This window comes from Hemibagrus wyckioides, linkage group LG14 (assembly GCF_019097595.1).
Source record: "Hemibagrus wyckioides isolate EC202008001 linkage group LG14, SWU_Hwy_1.0, whole genome shotgun sequence".
Lineage (NCBI taxonomy): Eukaryota > Metazoa > Chordata > Actinopteri > Siluriformes > Bagridae > Hemibagrus > Hemibagrus wyckioides.
Window position 1 is genome coordinate 20172551 of NC_080723.1, and position 18974 is coordinate 20191524.

Below are 18974 nucleotides of genomic sequence, written 5' to 3' on the forward strand. Positions count from 1 at the left end.
AGTGTTAGTTTTGTACTGATGTTTGGACACACTGACTCACTGTGGTGTTTAACTCCAGAGTATCAGAAAATATGAAAGGTAAAATTAATTCTCATCATAATCTATGGTTAGGGTTAGGGTAACTGTAAGAATCCTGGATAAGTTAAATTAATGAACAAATAAATTATGTTAATTTGTGTATATAGTCCTCAGCTTATGTCTAGTCTGGGCTAGAAGGACATCAGTCTCAGCTGCATGTCTTCATAGAATTCTGTGTTAATGTTGGTTGTGTTCTTGCTTGATAAAAGTTAAAAATAATAATTTTTAAGCAATTTTCTAGACATACACCAAAATGTCTATTTCAGTAAGAGAGGTGTTTTGGTCTTAAAGATGTTTGACGAGTTCAGAGGACGAGGTTTGAGACGCCACCTCTCATCTATTTACATTACTATTCTATCATGTTTACTCCATCAGTTCACATCAATCAGTTCACTACATGCTGGTTGCAGTGGAGCTCCAACAGTCCCGTTCCTGATTGATGGACTTTCCTGGTGTTGATGTTTCAGGGTCTGGTTCATGTCTATTATGCTTTGGTCAGGCACAGTGTCCTTCAGTCTGTTGGCTTGTGTCAGTGGTGAAGGACTTTACTCTGCTCTGGTCCTTCAGCTCTCTGTAGTGCTGCTGTTCTCTGCAGTCTGATCACCTCATGACTACAGCCTCATGGTGTGGAGTTTGGGGTGGTGTTGCTCACTGACACTGTGACCAACTGAATCATTGAGATTTATTCACAGCAACAGAGGACCCAACTAACCATTCTGATGTTGTGGGAATTCCACTAACCAAATAAAATATACTCTTAATATTGTTAGAAAAATTATATTTTAGTAAAATATAATAATCTACAGAGATATAATCATGGTTAAAAAGGTTTAATTTCCATAACCATCGTGTCAGTATTTGACTATTAGATGGGGCTTGGAAAGTATCATAAGCATTTGTATAATTTAATTTATAAGAAAATGATTTACATCTTCAATCTGAATCACATTTTCAGTGATGATTTCTCTCAATTATTTGTTACGTCAAAATAGAGCACATATAAAATTATAAACCCAAAGCCCCCTGTGAAAGTATGGAATGAAATGGCATGGGAGAATAATAATGATATTATTTATTATTTATTATTATTATTAGTAATAATAATAATAATAATAATAATAATAATAATAATAATAATAATAATAATAATAATAATAATTATTATTATTATTATTATTATTATTATTATTATTTGTTTTTCTCATGAATGATCAGGTTCTACAGCAGATACTGAGACAGATGCATAGGTGATTTGTGTATGATGTGTTTAATCAACAATATAAAGCAAGCGTGTTTACTGATTCAAAAGCTTTTATTAATAATTCAAAGCAGGACATTGCAGTGATCCACACACTTAACACATATTTAGGTGATAATTAAGAAGAAGAGATGAGTTAAACTGAGGAGTGTGTGAGCTCACATGTTAATAACACAAATGAAATGATGAGAGAGGATGATTTGAGCAGTAAAGGCCACATGTACCACACAGTGAAGCAGTAGAAGGTGAGCTGAGTAAAGTGTGTGTGATCTCACAGCTCTGAGCACTGCTCTGTGTTCACTGTGCTCACCACAGTAGGTTGGTTGTCTTTGGAGGCCTCACAGGTCACCACCTTGTTCCTCCACTGCTCCCGGTGGAGGCTCAGTGTGCTGCTCCAGCTGTAGAGGCCGTCAGCGTTCAGACCGGAGGTGCTGCTGCTTTCCCCCGAGCTCCAGCTGCTGCCATCAACCTTCCAGCTCAACTTCCAGTCCGAGGGGAAGCCCTTGTAGGCCACACACATGAGTGTGACCTTCTCCTGCTGCAGCTCCACACTGGAGGGGGGCAGCACCGTCACACTGGGCTGGGTGACACCTACACACACACACAGAGGTGAGACAGGAATGGACAGCTGTCAGTCACTCAGGCTTTGTTTCAGCTCACTGTGTGTGTTTCACTTCCCTTTATATCTTACAGAGCAGAACTGAGATCAGTGGAGCATCACAAACGTTTCACATTCAATTCAAATACTTTTACATCTTACAGCTATAATGATTTATATTATTGTGAACATTAAAAGTTCAAATTTAATTGTACTGTACCTTCAATAATAAGAAATATTAAACACATTTTATAATGTAATTAAACAGCATTTAAAGTAAAACAAATTTATAATTTAAATAAATTCATTCTAGCCTTCAGGTCATCTGTTCATAAAGTCAGAGTCTCTGAGATATTAAATGTAGTTAGAATAATTGAGTGAAACACTGTGACTAATTTGCACAAACAATAATATATGTTTTGGTTGTAAATTTACTATGAATTAAAATGAACTATTAGTACTGTAGTGAGATACATTTTGAGAAACATCTAATATAAGTTAAATTTCAGAAACAAAATGACTTTATCCTGACTTCACATTTCATTAAACGGAATTTAAAGACAAAAAAACCCCTATGGACTATAATCTTTTTACTTTTTATGAAGAATCTGAACACACTCCATTTCAGTAATTAATAAACAGGTTACTTACGGCCCACAGACAGTTTGGTTCCTCCACCAAAAGTCCACCACAGTGATACATTCCTATGAAGCCGTCATACAAAAACCTGTCACACTACAGTGAACACACACACACACACACACACACACACACACACACCGACACACACACACACACACACACACACACACACACAAACAGAGTTAACTAATTGTGGTTATATTTGCAGAACACAACTGTATGATTAACGATTTCCCCATTAGTAAAATAAATCATTAGTTAGTCCTAACTCCTGAAAATTTCCAAGAAATGAAAAAAATATTCAAGATTCAACTTTTCTCTCCAATTAATTTATTTATTCAATTTTGACCTAAAAGTATTTTCCAGAAAAGCTCCATCAGACTCCAGAAACAAAATTCACACAATAACTCTGTAGTAGTGTGAGAATGACAGTAAGATTGTTGGAATGTGGTAAAGGTGTTTCCATACTTAGAGGACACTTTGCATTGGCAGCACATGCTTCAGTGCTCTGGGAGTGTTTATAGCGCTGTGACTTTAACACTTCATGACTGAGAGCTGCTGCTACAGCAACTTCACCCACAGCTACCATGACTTTCATCCCCGTCTTCATCTGGACACTGATCCTCTGGACTCAAGGTCAGACACTGCTTCATATTTTATCTCTACAATGATCTGTTCATACTAATACACTTATTGTTTCTATTAGAATATTTCAGTTTCATGCTGCGTTATTGTGTATTTTTCAGAATGCAGAGGTCAAGCCACAGTAACTCAGACTCCTGCAGTGAAATCTGCTCTTCCAGGAGAAACAGTCACCATCAACTGTAGAACCAGTCCGGCAGTGTATCATCACAGCTCATATGGTCACTACTTACACTGGTATCAGCAGAAACCTGGAGAAGTTCCTAAACTCCTGATTAAGATCGCAAATCAGCGTCTGTCAGGTATTCCAGCTCGTTTCAGTGGCAGTGGATCTGGATCTGATTTCACTCTGACCATCAGTGGAGTCCAGACTGAAGATGCAGGAGATTACTACTGTCAGAGTTACCATTACATCAGTAGCACCAACCTGTTCACACAGTGTTATAGAGTCGTACAAAAACCTCCCTCAGTCAGATTGTAGAGAGACTGAACTGCTGCAGCTGGGAGTGACTGCAGGTGATGAGTTGGAGGATGTGATACAACACAATGACACTCTGTGGAGGAGAGGAACCACACCACACTTACTCACAACTCACATTAGAGATCTCTCAATAATCATCACACCACACTGCACACAGTCCATCACAACCAACAGTTTAACATAAATAGTTCTGCAATTTTCTATATATCACAAGTTTATCACTAATCCTACCCTCAGTACATTCTCTATTTCTGACCCAGAATCAATCCCTGTTATTAATCTGGTCTCAGCCTCAGTCTCTGTCTTGTGTTTGTTTCAGGTTAAACTCTGGTCCTGCTCTGGATTCTGACTCAGTCACTGGTGTAACTCCTCTTGACCATGAGAACTTGCTGCTATCTTGAATCAGGACAGATATAGCATGAAGGTGTGGCTCTAATATAATCGCATTCCTCCAGTTAATGACCCATCTGACCCATCTGACCTTCTCTCTTCATATTGAGACTCTTCTCTGACTTGGCCCCCAGGTGGAGGAATGAACTTCCTCTGGCTGACTGAAAAGCTGATTCACTATCTGTCTTCAAAGAAAGACCAATTCCCTTCAAACACCAAGCACTAAAATGAGAATTTATTAGAAAACCTCATCTTCTACTGTTGCTGTGCTGCTGTACTAACTTAAGCTGTCTCCTCTAACAGGGATTTAGCTTCATAATATTTTATTAGTCAGTGAGGATGTGTTTTTGGAGATTACAAAGCAGTTCTACTTTTGTAAGTGACTCTGGATAAAGCCATCTGATAAATGCTGTAAATGTAAATATTCTCAAGACAGAGAGTGCATTACTACTTCCTGTGCTGTCTTGTGCCTCAGGTCTCCTTCATGCCTGGTGCAATATTGAATCAGGAGACATATAGCATGGAGGTGTGGCTCTAATATAATCTGATTCCTCCATTAATGACCCAGCTTTATCCATGACCCCTGACCATTCTATATCTGTTCCTGTCATTACAGAAGTTGTACCTGTATCTATGTTAGATGTAGCACATTACACACACTTCAACTAAAGTTAAATAGTTATTCTCATCCTTGAATGACTGATTTATTGCTTTTATCTAAAAGTGATTAAAATATATCCCATATTCCATGAATTTTACATCATCAGGACCTTCAAAATTGTTCTAAAATCTTACACAACATTCCTGTAAGTATCTGCTTACTAGTTAAGTCATGATTAACTCAGAGCAGTCTGTTGTATCTGGGCCATGATGATGCTGATAGACTCATCACTACATGAACAAGACTAAATAAAGATTAAAGAAACATTTGAGCTCTTTCTGTATATTTCATTTTTTCTTTCTTTTTTATTATTTCATCACAATAGTTCTTCATTTCTGTTCTAGTTTCTGGGTTCTAATTTAAGGATGGATCTGTCTACGTTCTCTGTGTCAGTCAGTGTCTTGACCCTTATTATAGATTACGACTACAAGTATTAGAAGATCCAAATAAAAAAAGCACTAGATGTTTCATTGTTATCAAAGTTGCTATTTTCCATTAAAAGAGATCATTTGAAATGTTTTTTCATACATCAGTTTATTCTTTGATGTATTTTATTGAAATTTGTTAAATGTTTTGATAGTTTATGCAAATTCTGACCAATCAGAGAAATAAGAATTGAAAGTGTTCCTCCTCCCATGGTTGTAAATAAAGAGGCAGACTGAAGAGTGTTATACACACACACACACACACACACATACAGATTTGCATGAAGAGCTCTGAGACCCAGAATAGATCACCACTTTCAGCAGATGTTCATGGTTCTTCTGCTAAACTCACTCAAGCACAACACACAGCGCTGCACTCAACCTGCTGTTAAAGGTGCTGTTCCAAATCGCTGCCAAAGACACTTCACTAATGAAAAAGGAGACCTGCTTTCCACATTGAAGCTTTATTTCAGCAGAGCTACACCACTGACATCACCTCAGACTGCTAAGCATGGTTTAAAGTGTACACTTGAATTCTAGTGGACTTCACAGCGGCTCTTTCGGAACGAGGCGACCTGAGTGGTGTCGTGGTGGGAGACGGTACAGCCGAACACCTCAGCCTCCTCCCAGCGTTCTTTGCTGAGGGTCAGGGTGCTGCTGCGGCTGTAGACGCCGTTCTTCTGTTCTTCTGTGCTGGTCAGAACCCCTTCATTTACCTCAGCACCATCCACGGTCCAGCTCAGCAGCGCCCCCTGTGGAGAATAGGCCGAGAGCAGGCAGAGCAGTGAGGCCGTTCCCTCAGAGCGCTGCAGAGAGGAGGGAGGGAGCAGAGACACGGAGGGCTTCACCATCGGACCAGCTGAAGAACGAACACACACACACACACACACACACACACAATTAGATTAATGTTAATGTGAACTCTATCATACTGAACATGGTGATATTTGGTCCTTCAGTTCAGCTGTAGAGCAGATGCAGTAGTTTATCTGGACATCGTACAACAGGACACAATTCTGATAACATTATCCAACCAAACTGCAGCTCAACAAAATCTCCATCTATTAAATAAAACACACCGTGCTTAAATAACCATCACACCATGGTAAAGTCATCTTTGTTTAATTTTTTAAATCATCCTAATAATTATTTATAGGTTATAATTTAATGGGAAATCAACAAAAAATGTAAACAAACAATAAAACAAACTGTTACACAAAGTTCCATTGTGATTAATTAGAGTAACACAAAGCAAAAATTTAATGAAATAAAATCTAACATTTCACATGAACCTTAAAAATAGATGAATTGACTTCATCAGAATTTTAAAAAATGACAAATGAAACCGAGAACCTAGAAACAGCTCTCTCCTCTTCACACCACATTCCACTTTTCTCTCTTTTATTGAAAAGACCAATTTCTTTATCAAAATTTCACAGTATTAATTTGCAGTAAATTTATCAGTTTCACGGAATTCATAAAAAGAACTAATGACTCTATGAGCATTTAAACAAATAAGGCACTTACTTTTCATAATGAGTTTGGTTCCTCCACCAAAAGTCCACCACAGTGATACATTCCTATGAAGCCATCGTACAAAAACCTCTGTCACACTACAGTGAACACACACACACACACACACACACACACACGCACACACACACACACACAGTTCAATAATTGTTGTTATATTTACAGAACACAACTGTAAGATTGAAGATTTCTTCATAAGTAAGTTTTCTTCATCACTCATCTGTTTAAACTCAGTGATGTTTCAGTAAAAAGGTCTGACTCTGGAGCACAGTGTACTGTACACACTGCAGAAGACTGGAGGAGAAATAACACTGAATGATGGATTAGTGATGAGATTCATCTCTACAGTCAGAAACACAATAAACATGACACATAAATATAGTAAAGAATAACTTTTTAATGTTGATCTCTTCTACATCTCCTCTGTAGTCAGTCTGAATCCTGATCGAATTAAAGAGAAAATCTGAACTTCTGTCATTTCTCTACTGCATTTATACACTTGAAACAAATATTTCATAAAATTATCTTTCTAATTCACTTATTTATGCAACTTATACCTAAAAGTATTTTCCAGAAAATCTCCTTCTGACTCCAGAAGTAAAATTCACACAATAACTCTGTAGTAGTGTGAGAATGACAGTAAGATTGTTGGAATGTGGTAAAGGTGTTTCCATACTTAGAGGACACTTTGCATTGGCAGCACATGCTTCAGTGCTCTGGGAGTGTTTATAGCGCTGTGACTTTAACACTTCATGACTGAGAGCTGCTGCTACAGCAACTTCACCCACAGCTACCATGACTTTCATCCCCGTGTTCATCTGGACACTGATCCTCTGGACTCAAGGTCAGACACTGCTTCATATTTTATCTCTACAATGATCTGTTCATACTAATACACTTATTGTTTCTATTAGAATATTTCAGTTTCATGCTGCGTTATTGTGTATTTTTCAGAATGCAGAGGTCAAGCCACAGTAACTCAGACTCCTGCAGTGAAATCTGCTCTTCCAGGAGAAACAGTCACCATCAACTGTAGAACTAATCCACAGGTGTACCAAGGCTGGAGTAATCAACCTTTACACTGGTATCAGCAGAAACCTGGAGAAGCTCCTAAACTCCTGATTAAGCTCGCAAATCAGCGAGAGTCAGGTATTCCAGCTCGTTTCAGTGGCAGTGGATCTGGATCTGATTTCACTCTGACCATCAGTGGAGTCCAGACTGAAGATGCAGGAGATTACTACTGTCAGAGTTTCCATTACATCAGTAGCACCAACCTGTTCACACAGTGTTATAGAGTCGTACAAAAACCTCCCTCAGTCAGATTGTAGAGAGACTGAACTGCTGCAGCTGGGAGAGACTGCAGGTGCTGAGTTGGAGGATGTGATACGACACAATGTCACCCTGTGGAGGAGAGGAACCACACCACACTAACTCACATTAGAGATCTCTCAATAATCATCACAGCACACTGCACACAGTCCCTTACATCCACTTTTTTTGTAGTTTTCTATAGTCATGGTGATTACTGTCACAATATCATAATTTTACAAATATCAAGTATCTGATTATCAAATTCATTTCTGTTTCATATGATTCTCCACACATTCACTCCAAATGTCCTGCTCACAAAGACTGGTTTTCATACAGTTTTTTGTGTGCATCTTTTCATGAATGGGTCTTGTAGCAAAATCCAATTACATGAAAACACATTCCAACTTAATGGTCAGGTTTCCATTTTTCCTGATATTGTCTTACTAATAAGTGTTAGTTTTGTACTGATGTTTGGACACACTGACTCACTGTGGTGTTTAGATATACTCCAGAGTATCAGAAAATATGAAAGGTAAAATTAATTCTCATCATAATCTATGGTTAGGGTTAGGGTAACTGTAAGAACCCATCGTAAGTTAAATTAATGAACAAAAAATGATGTTAATTTGTGTATATAGTCCTCAGCTTATGTCTAGTCTGGGCTAGAAGGACATCAGTCTCAGCTGCATGTCTTCATAGAATTCTGTGTTAATGTTGGTTGTGTTCTTGCTTGATAAAAGTTAAAAATAATAATTTTTAAGCAATTTTCTAGACATACACCAAAATGTCTATTTCAGAAAGAGAGGTGTTTTGCTCTTAAAGATGTTTGATGAGTTCAGAGGACGAGGTTTGAAACACCACCTCTCATCTATTTACATTACATTACTATCATGTTTACTCCATCAGTTCACATCAATCAGTTCACTACATGCTGGTTGCAGTGGAGCTCCAACAGTCTCATTCCTGATTGATGGACTTTCCTGGTGTTGATGTTTCAGGGTCTGGTGCATGTCTTTTAGGTGTGGGTCAGGCACAGTGTCCTTCAGTCTGTTGGCTTGTGTCAGTGGTGAAGGACTTTACTCTGCTCTGGTCCTTCAGCTCTCTGTAGTGCTGCTGTTCTCTGCAGTCTGATCACCTCATGACTACAGCCTCATGGTGTGGAGGTTGGGGTGGTGTTGCTCACTGACACTGTGACCAACTGAATCATTGAGATTTATTCACAGCAACAGAGGACCCAACTAACCATTCTGATGTTGTGGGAATTCAAATAAACAAATAAAATATACTCTTAATATTGTTAGAAAAATTATATTTTAGTAAAATATAATAATCTACAGAGATATAATCATGGTTAAAAAGGTTTAATTTCCATAACCATCGTGTCAGTATTTGACTATTAGATGGGGCTTGGAAAGTATCATAAGCATTTGTATAATTTAATTTAAAAGAAAATGATTTACATCTTCAATCTGAATCACATTTTCAGTGATGATTTCTCTCAATTATTTGTTACGTCAAAATAGAGCACATATAAAATTATAAACCCAAAGCCCCCTGTGAAAGTATGGAATGAAATGGCATGGGAGAATAATAATGATATTATTTATTATTATTATTTATAATAATAATAATAATAATAATAATAATAATAATAATAATAATAATAATAATAATAATAAAAACAAAAATAATAATAATAATAATAATAATAATAATAATAATAATAATAATAACAATAACACACACACACACACACACACACACACAGACAGAGTGAACTAATTGTGGTTATATTTACAAAAAACACTGTATGATTAATGATTTATTCATTAGTTAGTCCTAACTCCTTTCTAAGAAATGAAAAACATGTTTCAAGTTTGAACTTCTCTCTCCAATTCATTTATTCATGTTTCCTAGACCAATTTAGCAGTATTTTCCAGAAAATCACCATCTGACTCCAGAAGTAAAATTCACACAACTCTGTAGTCAAACATGTGAAACACTTTCCTAACCAGAAGCCATGAATGAACTCTGAGATCCGCCTCTTTCTGAAAGCAAGAGATGCTGCTTTTAAATCCAGCAATGCAGAGGAACTACAGCAGAGGCAGAGCCAACCTGTGAAGGGGCATTAGGAAAGCCAGGCATGCACATAAACTGGGTATCGAGGAGCACTTCCACTGCAACACCAACCCCAGACGCATGTGGAAAGGCATCCAAACCATCACTGACCACAAACCAACAATACAGTCTCTACCAACCAGTAATGCCTTCCTTCCAGTCGAGTTCAACCACTTCTTTGCTCACTTTGACCAGGGCGTCATACACACCAGGAATGATGACTCCTCCATGGCTGATCTTCCAATATCACTCTCCACAACAGAGGTACACTCAGCACTGAGCAGAGTAGATCCACGTAAGTCAGCTGGCCCTGATGGCACACCCAGACGTGTGCTCAGGAGTTGTGCTGACCAACTGGTGCAAGTCTTCACTGACATTTTCAACCTGTCACTGGCCCAGGCCACTGGTCCAATATGTCTGAAGACTACAACCATCATACCAGTGCCCAACCATTCTTCTGTGAAGATTTCCGCCCTGTTGCACTCACCCCCATTGTTATGAAGTGCTTTGAGAAGCTGGTTCTAAGTCACCTCATAGCATTTCTCCCACCTACACTGGACCCAGACCAGTTTGCCTATCGCCCAAATAGGTCTACAGAGGATGCTATTTCCACTGCTCTTCATCTAGCTCTCACCCACCTGGACAATAACAATACATACATTCGGATGTTGTTCAGTGACTTCAGCTCCACATTTAATACAGTCATCCCTAGTAAACTGATCACTAAGCTCAGTGACCTGTGTATCTGCACATCCATTTGCAGCTGGATTATGGACTTTTTTAACAAATCGACTTCAGTCTGTAAGGTTGGGTAATCACTTATCCTCAACCCTAATCCCGAACACCGGCATCCCACAAGGCTGTGTGCTGAGCCTACTGCTCTAATCCCTGTTCACCCTTGACTGTGTTCCGCAACATAACTCCAACGTCTTCATCAAGTATGCAGATGATACCACAGTTGTTGGCCGAATCAGCAACAACGATGAATCGGCCTACAGGCAGGAGATCTAAAGACTGTCAGCATGGTGTTCCATGAACAACCTCACCCTCAACACCTCAAAGACCAAAGAGCTCATTGTGGACTTCTGGAAATCTAACAGCAGCAGACACTCCCCTATTTACATCAACGGGTCTGAAGTAGAGCGTTTCTCCAGCCTTAAGTTCCTGGGTGTCCACATCTCTGAGGATGTGTATCATAATCTAGGGTTAGGGTTAGGGTAACTGTAACAACCCTAGATAAGTTTAATTCATGAAAAAATAAATTATGTTAATTTGTATATAAAGATCATAGCTTATGTCTAGTCTGGGCTAGAAGCACATTAGTTTCAGCTGCATTTCTTCATCGAATTCTGTGTTATTTTTCAAATTAATTTTGTTAGTGGTGTTCTTGGTTCTTTAAGAGTAAACATAATCCACTTCAAGCATTTTCTAGAAGTAGACAGGCCAAAACAGACACCAAAATGTCTTATGTATTATTTCAGTAATAATGTGTGCAAAGGTGAAATATCTTGGTCATTTTTTAACTGAGCATATGACAGATGATGAGGACATTGAACGGCAACGTTGCATGCTGTATATGCAGGCTAATATTCTTTTACAGAAGTTTAACTCATGTTCAGACAAAGTGAAGACGTCACTGTTTAAAGCATATTGTACACCTCTCTATAATGCACATTTGTGGACAAATTATCGAATGTCTAGCTTACAAAGGCTACAAGTAGCTTATAATGATGCACTGAGAATTTTATTAAGGAAACGTAGATGGCATAGTGCAAGTGAAATGTTTGTGAGTGTGGGAGTAAACACATTTAAAGCCGTGTTACGTCATCTAATGTATAAATTTATCTGCCGGGTTAATGCTTCTGAGAATGAGATTATTATGGGCCGAATATAAAGTTTAGTACCACACGGTATCAGTCCAAGTTGTGGGATCACTGGCACCACTGTATTTTTTTAACGCAGTGATTTACATGTTTTTTTTTTGTTGATTATTTCTGTGTTTTTTGTTTTTTCTTCTGTGTGTGTTTTTAAATATTGGACCTTGAGTCTGTAATAAAGTTTGATTGATTGATTGATTGACTGATTCATTGATTGATCCTCTGGATGCCAGAATAAAACTTGTTTGTAGCCTACATTAAAATTCAACATTGTTTTTGTGGGGTTTTTTAGTCTTTCTATCTTCTGTTCTAACAGAGTTTTGAAACTTTTACCTCACTAACACAAGTCAGTATTCATGAAATGTTACTGATAATTTGCTGTTAATTATTTTTTCTCATAAAAAGCCCTTTGGAGAACTGACTAGTAGGGGTGTATTAATGCATCGCAATGCAAAAATGCTATAATGTGCATTGTGTGATTTCATTTCATGGAAATCAGCATTCTGTTAATAATGCATCTCATGCAGTTGCTCTGTTTGAACACCAGAGATCACAATCTGTGCAAAAGCTCAAATCTGTAGCGTGCACTAGTCACATGATCAGAGTCTACACTATTACAGGAAATCATCTGAACTTGTGAAGTGATCGATGGCTTCAGATACAAGTTATACAGCTTTTATAAACAGGTTATAACAGTTAAACTTCTCAGGAGCTTTCAGACAAATCAGCCTCACACTGTAGGGGAACATAAGTATTCAAGAGGGAGGCAGTTCTGAAAAGGCGGCATTTTAGCCATCTTTGGAGCTCTACTTCTGATTAAACTGACTCCCCAGATGCGGATTTGGAGCTCATTATGGATCATGTATTCTGAATGGTTTCTCTCTGGGTCTTGTTTGTTCTCTCAGTTTTAAGAGGGAATGTATCCATTTTTACGTTTAAGATACATTTTCTTTACAATATTAAACTTAACAAAGAGTAGACAAAAAGGCACTTTGTTAGGCATTGTTTTTTTATTCAGATATTAAAAAGGAATCTCTTCAGTCAGTTTTTATGAAAATTCTGTCATTGAAATCTTGTGTTGAATCATATTGGATCGAATCGTGGAAGATGTGTCCTTACACTCCCACGATGTATTGTTGCCAACAGCAAGGAAATGGTCAGATCTTGTTAAATAGTTTTCTAATTTAAATAAAAACCAACAGTGAACACCTTCCACAATGAGAAGTAAATATGTTGACAGATTTTGTGCAACCAGTAAACATTTACTATGAAGTTGCTTTGAGGAAGTAGAAAGCATATAGTACTGTATCTCTGTTATAATGCTTTATTTAACAAGGAAAGCACCTTAAATACAATTTCTGAGAATCTTATTTTCATCCTACTGGTTTCAGTTCTGTTTGTAACGTGTCTGTAGTGAAAATGCTTTTTTTTGCATTCAAACCCCATGCTTCAGTGCTCTGGGAGTGTTTATAGCGCTGTGACTTTAACACTTCATGACTGAGAGCTGCTGCTACAGCAACTTCACCCACAGCTACCATGACTTTCATCCCCATCTTCATCTGGACACTGATCCTCTGGACTCAAGGTCAGACACTGCTTTATATTTTATCTCTACAATGATCTGTTCATACTAATACACTTATTGTTTCTATTAGAATATTTCAGTTTCATGCTGCGTTATTGTGTATTTTTCAGAATGCAGAGGTCAAGCCACAGTAACTCAGACTCCTGCAGTGAAATCTGCTCTTCCAGGAGAAACAGTCACCATCAACTGTAGAACCAGTCAGGCAGTGTATCATCACAGCTCATATGGTCACTTCTTACAGTGGTATCAGCAGAAACCTGGAGAAGCTCCTAAACTCCTGATTAAGCTCGCAAATCAGCGAGAGTCAGGTATTCCAGCTCGTTTCAGTGGCAGTGGATCTGGATCTGATTTCACTCTGACCATCAGTGGAGTCCAGACTGAAGATGCAGGAGATTACTACTGTCAGAGTAGGCATGAAATCTCTGGCTACTGGTTCACACAGTGTTATAGAGTCGTACAAAAACCTCCCTCAGTCAGATTGTAGAGAGACTGAACTGCTGCAGCTGGGAGTGACTGCAGGTGCTGAGTTGGAGGATGTGATACGACACAATGACACTCTGTGGAGGAGAGGAACCACACCACACTAACTCACAACTCACATTAGAGATCTCTCAATAGTCATCACACCACACTACACACAGTCCATCACATCCACTACTTTTGTAGTTTTCTACAATCATGGTGGTTACTGTCACAATTGAAAACATCACAGTTTTACAAATATCAAGTATCTTATTATAAAATCCATTTCTGTTTCATATGATTCCCCACACATTCACTCCAACTGTCCTGCTCACAAAGACTGGTTTTCATACAGTTTTTTGTGTGCATCTTTTCTTGCAGGCATGGGTCTTGTAGCAAAATCCAATTACACCTCATGAAAACACATTCCAACTTAAAGGCCATGTTTCCATTTTTCTTGATATTGTCTTACTAATAAGTGTTAATTTTTTACTGATGTTTGGACACACTGACTCACTGTGGTGTTTAACTCCAGAGTATCAGAAAATATGAAAGGTAAAATTAATTCTTATCATAATCTATGGTTAGGGTTAGGGTAACTGTAAGAATCCTGGATAAGTTAAATTAATGAACAAATAAATGATGTTAATTTGTGTATATAGTTCTCAGCTTATGTCTAGTCTGGGCTAGAAGGACATCAGTCTCAGCTGCATGTCTTCATAGAATTCTGTGTTATTTTTCTTATTATTGTTGTTGGTGGTGTTCTTGATTACTTAAAGTTAAAAATAATCATTTGTAAGCAATTTTCTAGACATATACCAAAATGTCTATTTCAGTAAGAGAGGTGTTTTACTCTTAAAGATGTTTGACGAGTTCAGAGGACGAGGTTTGAGACGCCACCTCTCATCTATTTACATTACTATTCTATCATGTTTACTCCATCAGTTCACATCAATCAGTTCACTACATGCTGGTTGCAGTGGAGCTCCAACAGTCCCATTCCTGATTGATGGACGTTCCTGGTGTTGATGTTTCAGGGTCTGGTGCATGTCTTTTAGGTGTGGGTCAGGCACAGTGTCCTTCAGTCTGTTGGCTTGTCTCAGTGGTGAAGGACTTTACTCTGCTCTGGTCCTTCAGCTCTCTGTAGTGCTGCTGTTCTCTGCAGTCTGATCACCTCATGACTACAGCCTCATGGTGTGGAGTTTGGGGTGGTGTTGCTCACTGACACTGTGACCAACTGAATCATTGAGATTTATTCACAGAAACAGAGGACCCAACTAACCATTCTGATGTTGCGGGAGTTCCACTAACCAAATAAAAATTATTCTTAATATTGTCATGAATTTGTTATTTTAGTACAGTATGAGTAATCTACAGAGATATAATCATGGTTAAAAAGGTTTATTTTCCATAACTACTGTGTTAGTATTTGATTATTTGATGGGGCTTGGAAAGTATCATAAGCTTTTGCATAATTCATTAGAAATAAAATTCTTTACATCTTCAATCTTCACTCAAACAGATTTTCATTTGTTACTTCAAAATACAGCACATATAAAAATGATAAAACCAAAGCTCCCTGTGAAAGTATGTAATAAAATGTCATTGGAGAACTATTATTATTATTATTATTATTATTATTATTATTATTATTATTATTATTATTATTATTATTATTATTATTTTTATTATTATTATTATCAGTTCTTTTTCTCATGAATGATCAGGTTCTACAGCAGATACTGAGACAGATGCATAGGTGATTTGTGTATGATGTGTTTAATCAACAATGTAAAGCAAGCATGTTTACTGATTCAAAAGCTTTTATTAATAATTCAAAGCAGGACATTGCAGTGATCCACACACTTAACACAAACGTTTCACATTCAATTCAAATACTTTTACATCTTACAGCTATAATGATTTATATTATTGTGAACATGAAAAGTTCAAATTTAATTGTACTGTACCTTCAATAATAAGAAATATTAAACATATTTTATAATGTAATTAAACAGCATTTAAAGTAAAACAAATTTATAATTTAAATAAATTCATTCTAGCCTTCAGGTCATCTGTTCATAAAGTCAGAGTCTCTGAGATATTAAATGGAGTTAGAATAATTGAGTGAAACACTGTGACTAATTTGCACAAACAATAATATATGTTTTGGTTGTAAATTTACTATGAATTAAAATGAACTATTAGTACTGTAGTGAGATACATTTTGAGAAACATCTAATATAAGTTAAATTTCAGAAACAAAATGACTTTATCCTGACTTCACATTTCATTAAAGGGAATTTAAAGACAAAAAAACCCATATGGACTATAATCTTTTTACTTTTTATGAAGAATCTGAACACACTCCATTTCAGTAATTAATAAACAGGTTACTTATGGCCCACAGACAGTTTGGTTCCTCCACCAAAAGTGTACCACAGTGATACATTCCTATGAAGCCGTCATACAAAAACCTCTGTCACACTACAGTGAACACACACACACACACACACACACACACACACAAAAACACACACACACACACACACCGACACACACACACACAAACAGACACACACAAACAGAGTTAACTAATTGTGGTTATATTTGCAGAACACAACTGTATGATTAACGATTTCCCCATTAGTAAAATAAATCATTAGTTAGTCCTAACTCCTGAAAATTTCCAAGAAATGAAACAAATATTCAAGATTCAACTTTTCTCTCCAATTAATTTATTTATTCAATTTTGACCTAAAAGTATTTTCCAGAAAAGCTCCATCAGACTCCAGAAACAAAATTCACACAATAACTCTGTAGTAGTGTGAGAATGACAGTAAGATTGTTGGAATGTGGTAAAGGTGTTTCCATACTGAGAGGACACTTTGCATTGGCAGCACATGCTTCAGTGCTCTGGGAGTGTTTATAGCGCTGTGACTTTAACACTTCATGACTGAGAGCTGCTGCTACAGCAACTTCACCCACAGCTACCATGACTTTCATCCCCGTCTTCATCTGGACACTGATCCTCTGGACTCAAGGTCAGACACTGCTTCATATTTTATCTCTACAATGATCTGTTCATACTAATACACTTATTGTTTCTATTAGAATATTTCAGTTTCATGCTGCGTTATTGTGTATTTTTCAGAATGCAGAGGTCAAGTCACAGTAACTCAGACTCCTGCAGTGAAATCTGCTCTTCCAGGAGAAACAGTCACCATCAACTGTAGAACCAGTCAGGCAGTGTATACAGACTCAAACGGTGAGCGTTTAGCCTGGTATCAGCAGAAACCTGGAGAAGCTCCTAAACTCCTGATTAAGTTCGCAAATCAGCGAGAGTCAGGTATTCCAGCTCGTTTCAGTGGCAGTGGATCAGGATCAGATTTCACTCTGACCATCAGTGGAGTCCAGACTGAAGATGCAGGAGATTACTACTGTCAGAGTTACCATTACATCAGTAGCAACTACGTGTTCACACAGTGTTATAGAGTCGTACAAAAACCTCCCTCAGTCAGATTGTAGAGAGACTGAACTGCTGCAGCTGGGAGAGACTGCAGGTGCTGAGTTGGAGGATGTGATACGACACAATGACACTCTGTGGAGGAGAGGAACCACACCACACTAACTCACAACTCACATTAGAGATTTCTCAATAATCATCACAGCACACTGCACACAGTCCCTCACATGTACTACATTCCTATTTTACTACATTCATGGTGCTTACTGTCATAATTGAAAACTTCACAGCTTTACAAATATCAAGTATCTGATTATCAAATACATTTCTGTTCTTATCTCATCCCCCCAGACCTACTCCATCTAAACTATTCTGCTGGTTTTCTTACACTTTTGTTTGTGTGCATCTTTTCTTGCAGCTATGGGACTTGCAGTAAAATCCCATTGCACCTTATGAAAACACACAACATTTCCAATCGAGTGGTCAGGTTTCCTTTATTCCTGATATTTTACTGATATTTTATTCCTGATGTTTTACTCGTTTTGAACTGATGTTTGGACACACTGACTCACTGTGGTGTTTGACATTAACTCCAGAGTATCAGAAAATATGAAAAATAAAATTATTTCTAATCACAATCTAGATAAGTTTGATTTATAAACAAATCTGATATAAATTATGTTAATTTGTTTATAAAGATTATGAAGTTCTCAGATTATGTGTAGTCGGAGCTAGAAGGACATCAGTCTTAGCTGAATGTCTTCATTGAATTCTGTGTTATTTTTCTAATTAGTGTTGGTGGTGGTGTTATTGGTTCCATAAAGTAAACAATTATGATTTTTATGCATTTTTCTAGAAGCAGATATGCAGAAATAGACACCAAAATATCTTATGTCTTATTTCAGTAAGAGAAGTGTTTTACTCTTAAAGATGTTTAATGAGTTCTGAGGTTTGAGACGCCACCTTTCATCTGTTTACATTACATTACTATCATGTTTACTCCATCAGTTCACATCAATCAGTTCACTACATGCTGGTTGCAGTGGAGCTCCAACAGTCCCATTCCTGAGTGATGGACTTTCCTGGTGTTGATGTTTCAGGGTCTGGTTCATGTCTTTTATGCTTGGGTCAGGCACAGTGTCCTTCAGTCTGTTGGCTTGTGTCAGTGGTGAAGGACTTTACTCTGCTCTGGTCCTTCAGCTCTCTGTAGTGCTGCTGTTCTCTGCAGTCTGATCACCTCATGACTACAGCCTCATGGTGTGGAGTTTGGGGTGGTGTTGCTCACTGACACTGTGACCAACCGAATCATTGAGATTTGTTCACAGCAACAGAGGACCCAACTAACCATTCTGATGTTGTGGGAATTCAAATAAACAAATAAAATATACTCTTAATATTGATAGAAATTATATAATTTAGTACAGTATGAGTAATCTACAGAGATATA

General features: G+C 37.6%; 1 protein-coding gene and 2 gene segments (V, D, J or C); 1 reads left to right on the forward strand and 2 right to left on the reverse strand.

Moving 5' to 3' along the window:
- Positions 1 to 1531: 1531 nt before the first annotated feature.
- LOC131364586 (Ig kappa-b4 chain C region-like) lies at positions 1532 to 3229 on the reverse strand. The segment is given in 3 exon segments: positions 1532 to 1927; positions 2586 to 2638; positions 3153 to 3229. Coding segments are annotated over 3 exon segments (450 nt in total).
- Positions 3230 to 5638: 2409 nt separating this feature from the next.
- On the reverse strand, positions 5639 to 10571 carry LOC131364588 (immunoglobulin kappa light chain-like). The gene is made up of 3 exons (XM_058407778.1): positions 10324 to 10571; positions 6703 to 6788; positions 5639 to 6034 (listed from the first exon to the last, which is right to left on the reverse strand). Exons 1-3 carry the CDS (start codon positions 10569 to 10571, stop codon positions 5712 to 5714), a joined length of 657 nt encoding a protein of 218 aa, XP_058263761.1. The 3' UTR covers positions 5639 to 5711.
- A 2955-nt stretch (positions 10572 to 13526) lies between these two features.
- Positions 13527 to 14480, forward strand: LOC131364589 (probable non-functional immunoglobulin kappa variable 6D-41). The segment is given in 3 exon segments: positions 13527 to 13599; positions 13710 to 14042; positions 14443 to 14480. Coding segments are annotated over 3 exon segments (420 nt in total).
- The last annotated feature ends 4494 nt before the right edge of the window (positions 14481 to 18974 follow it).

Coding starts and splice junctions, on each gene's coding strand:
- LOC131364588 (XM_058407778.1), bottom strand. CDS start 10,571: ATGGTTGTAGTCTTCAGACATATTGGACCAGTGGCCTGGGCCAGTGAC. Junction 6,789..10,323: donor TGTATGACGCCCTGGTCAAA/GTGAGCAAAGAA, acceptor TGTTCACTGTAG/TGTGACAGAGGTTTTTGTAC. Junction 6,035..6,702: donor AACCAAACTCATTATGAAAA/GTAAGTGCCTTA, acceptor TTCGTTCTTCAG/CTGGTCCGATGGTGAAGCCC.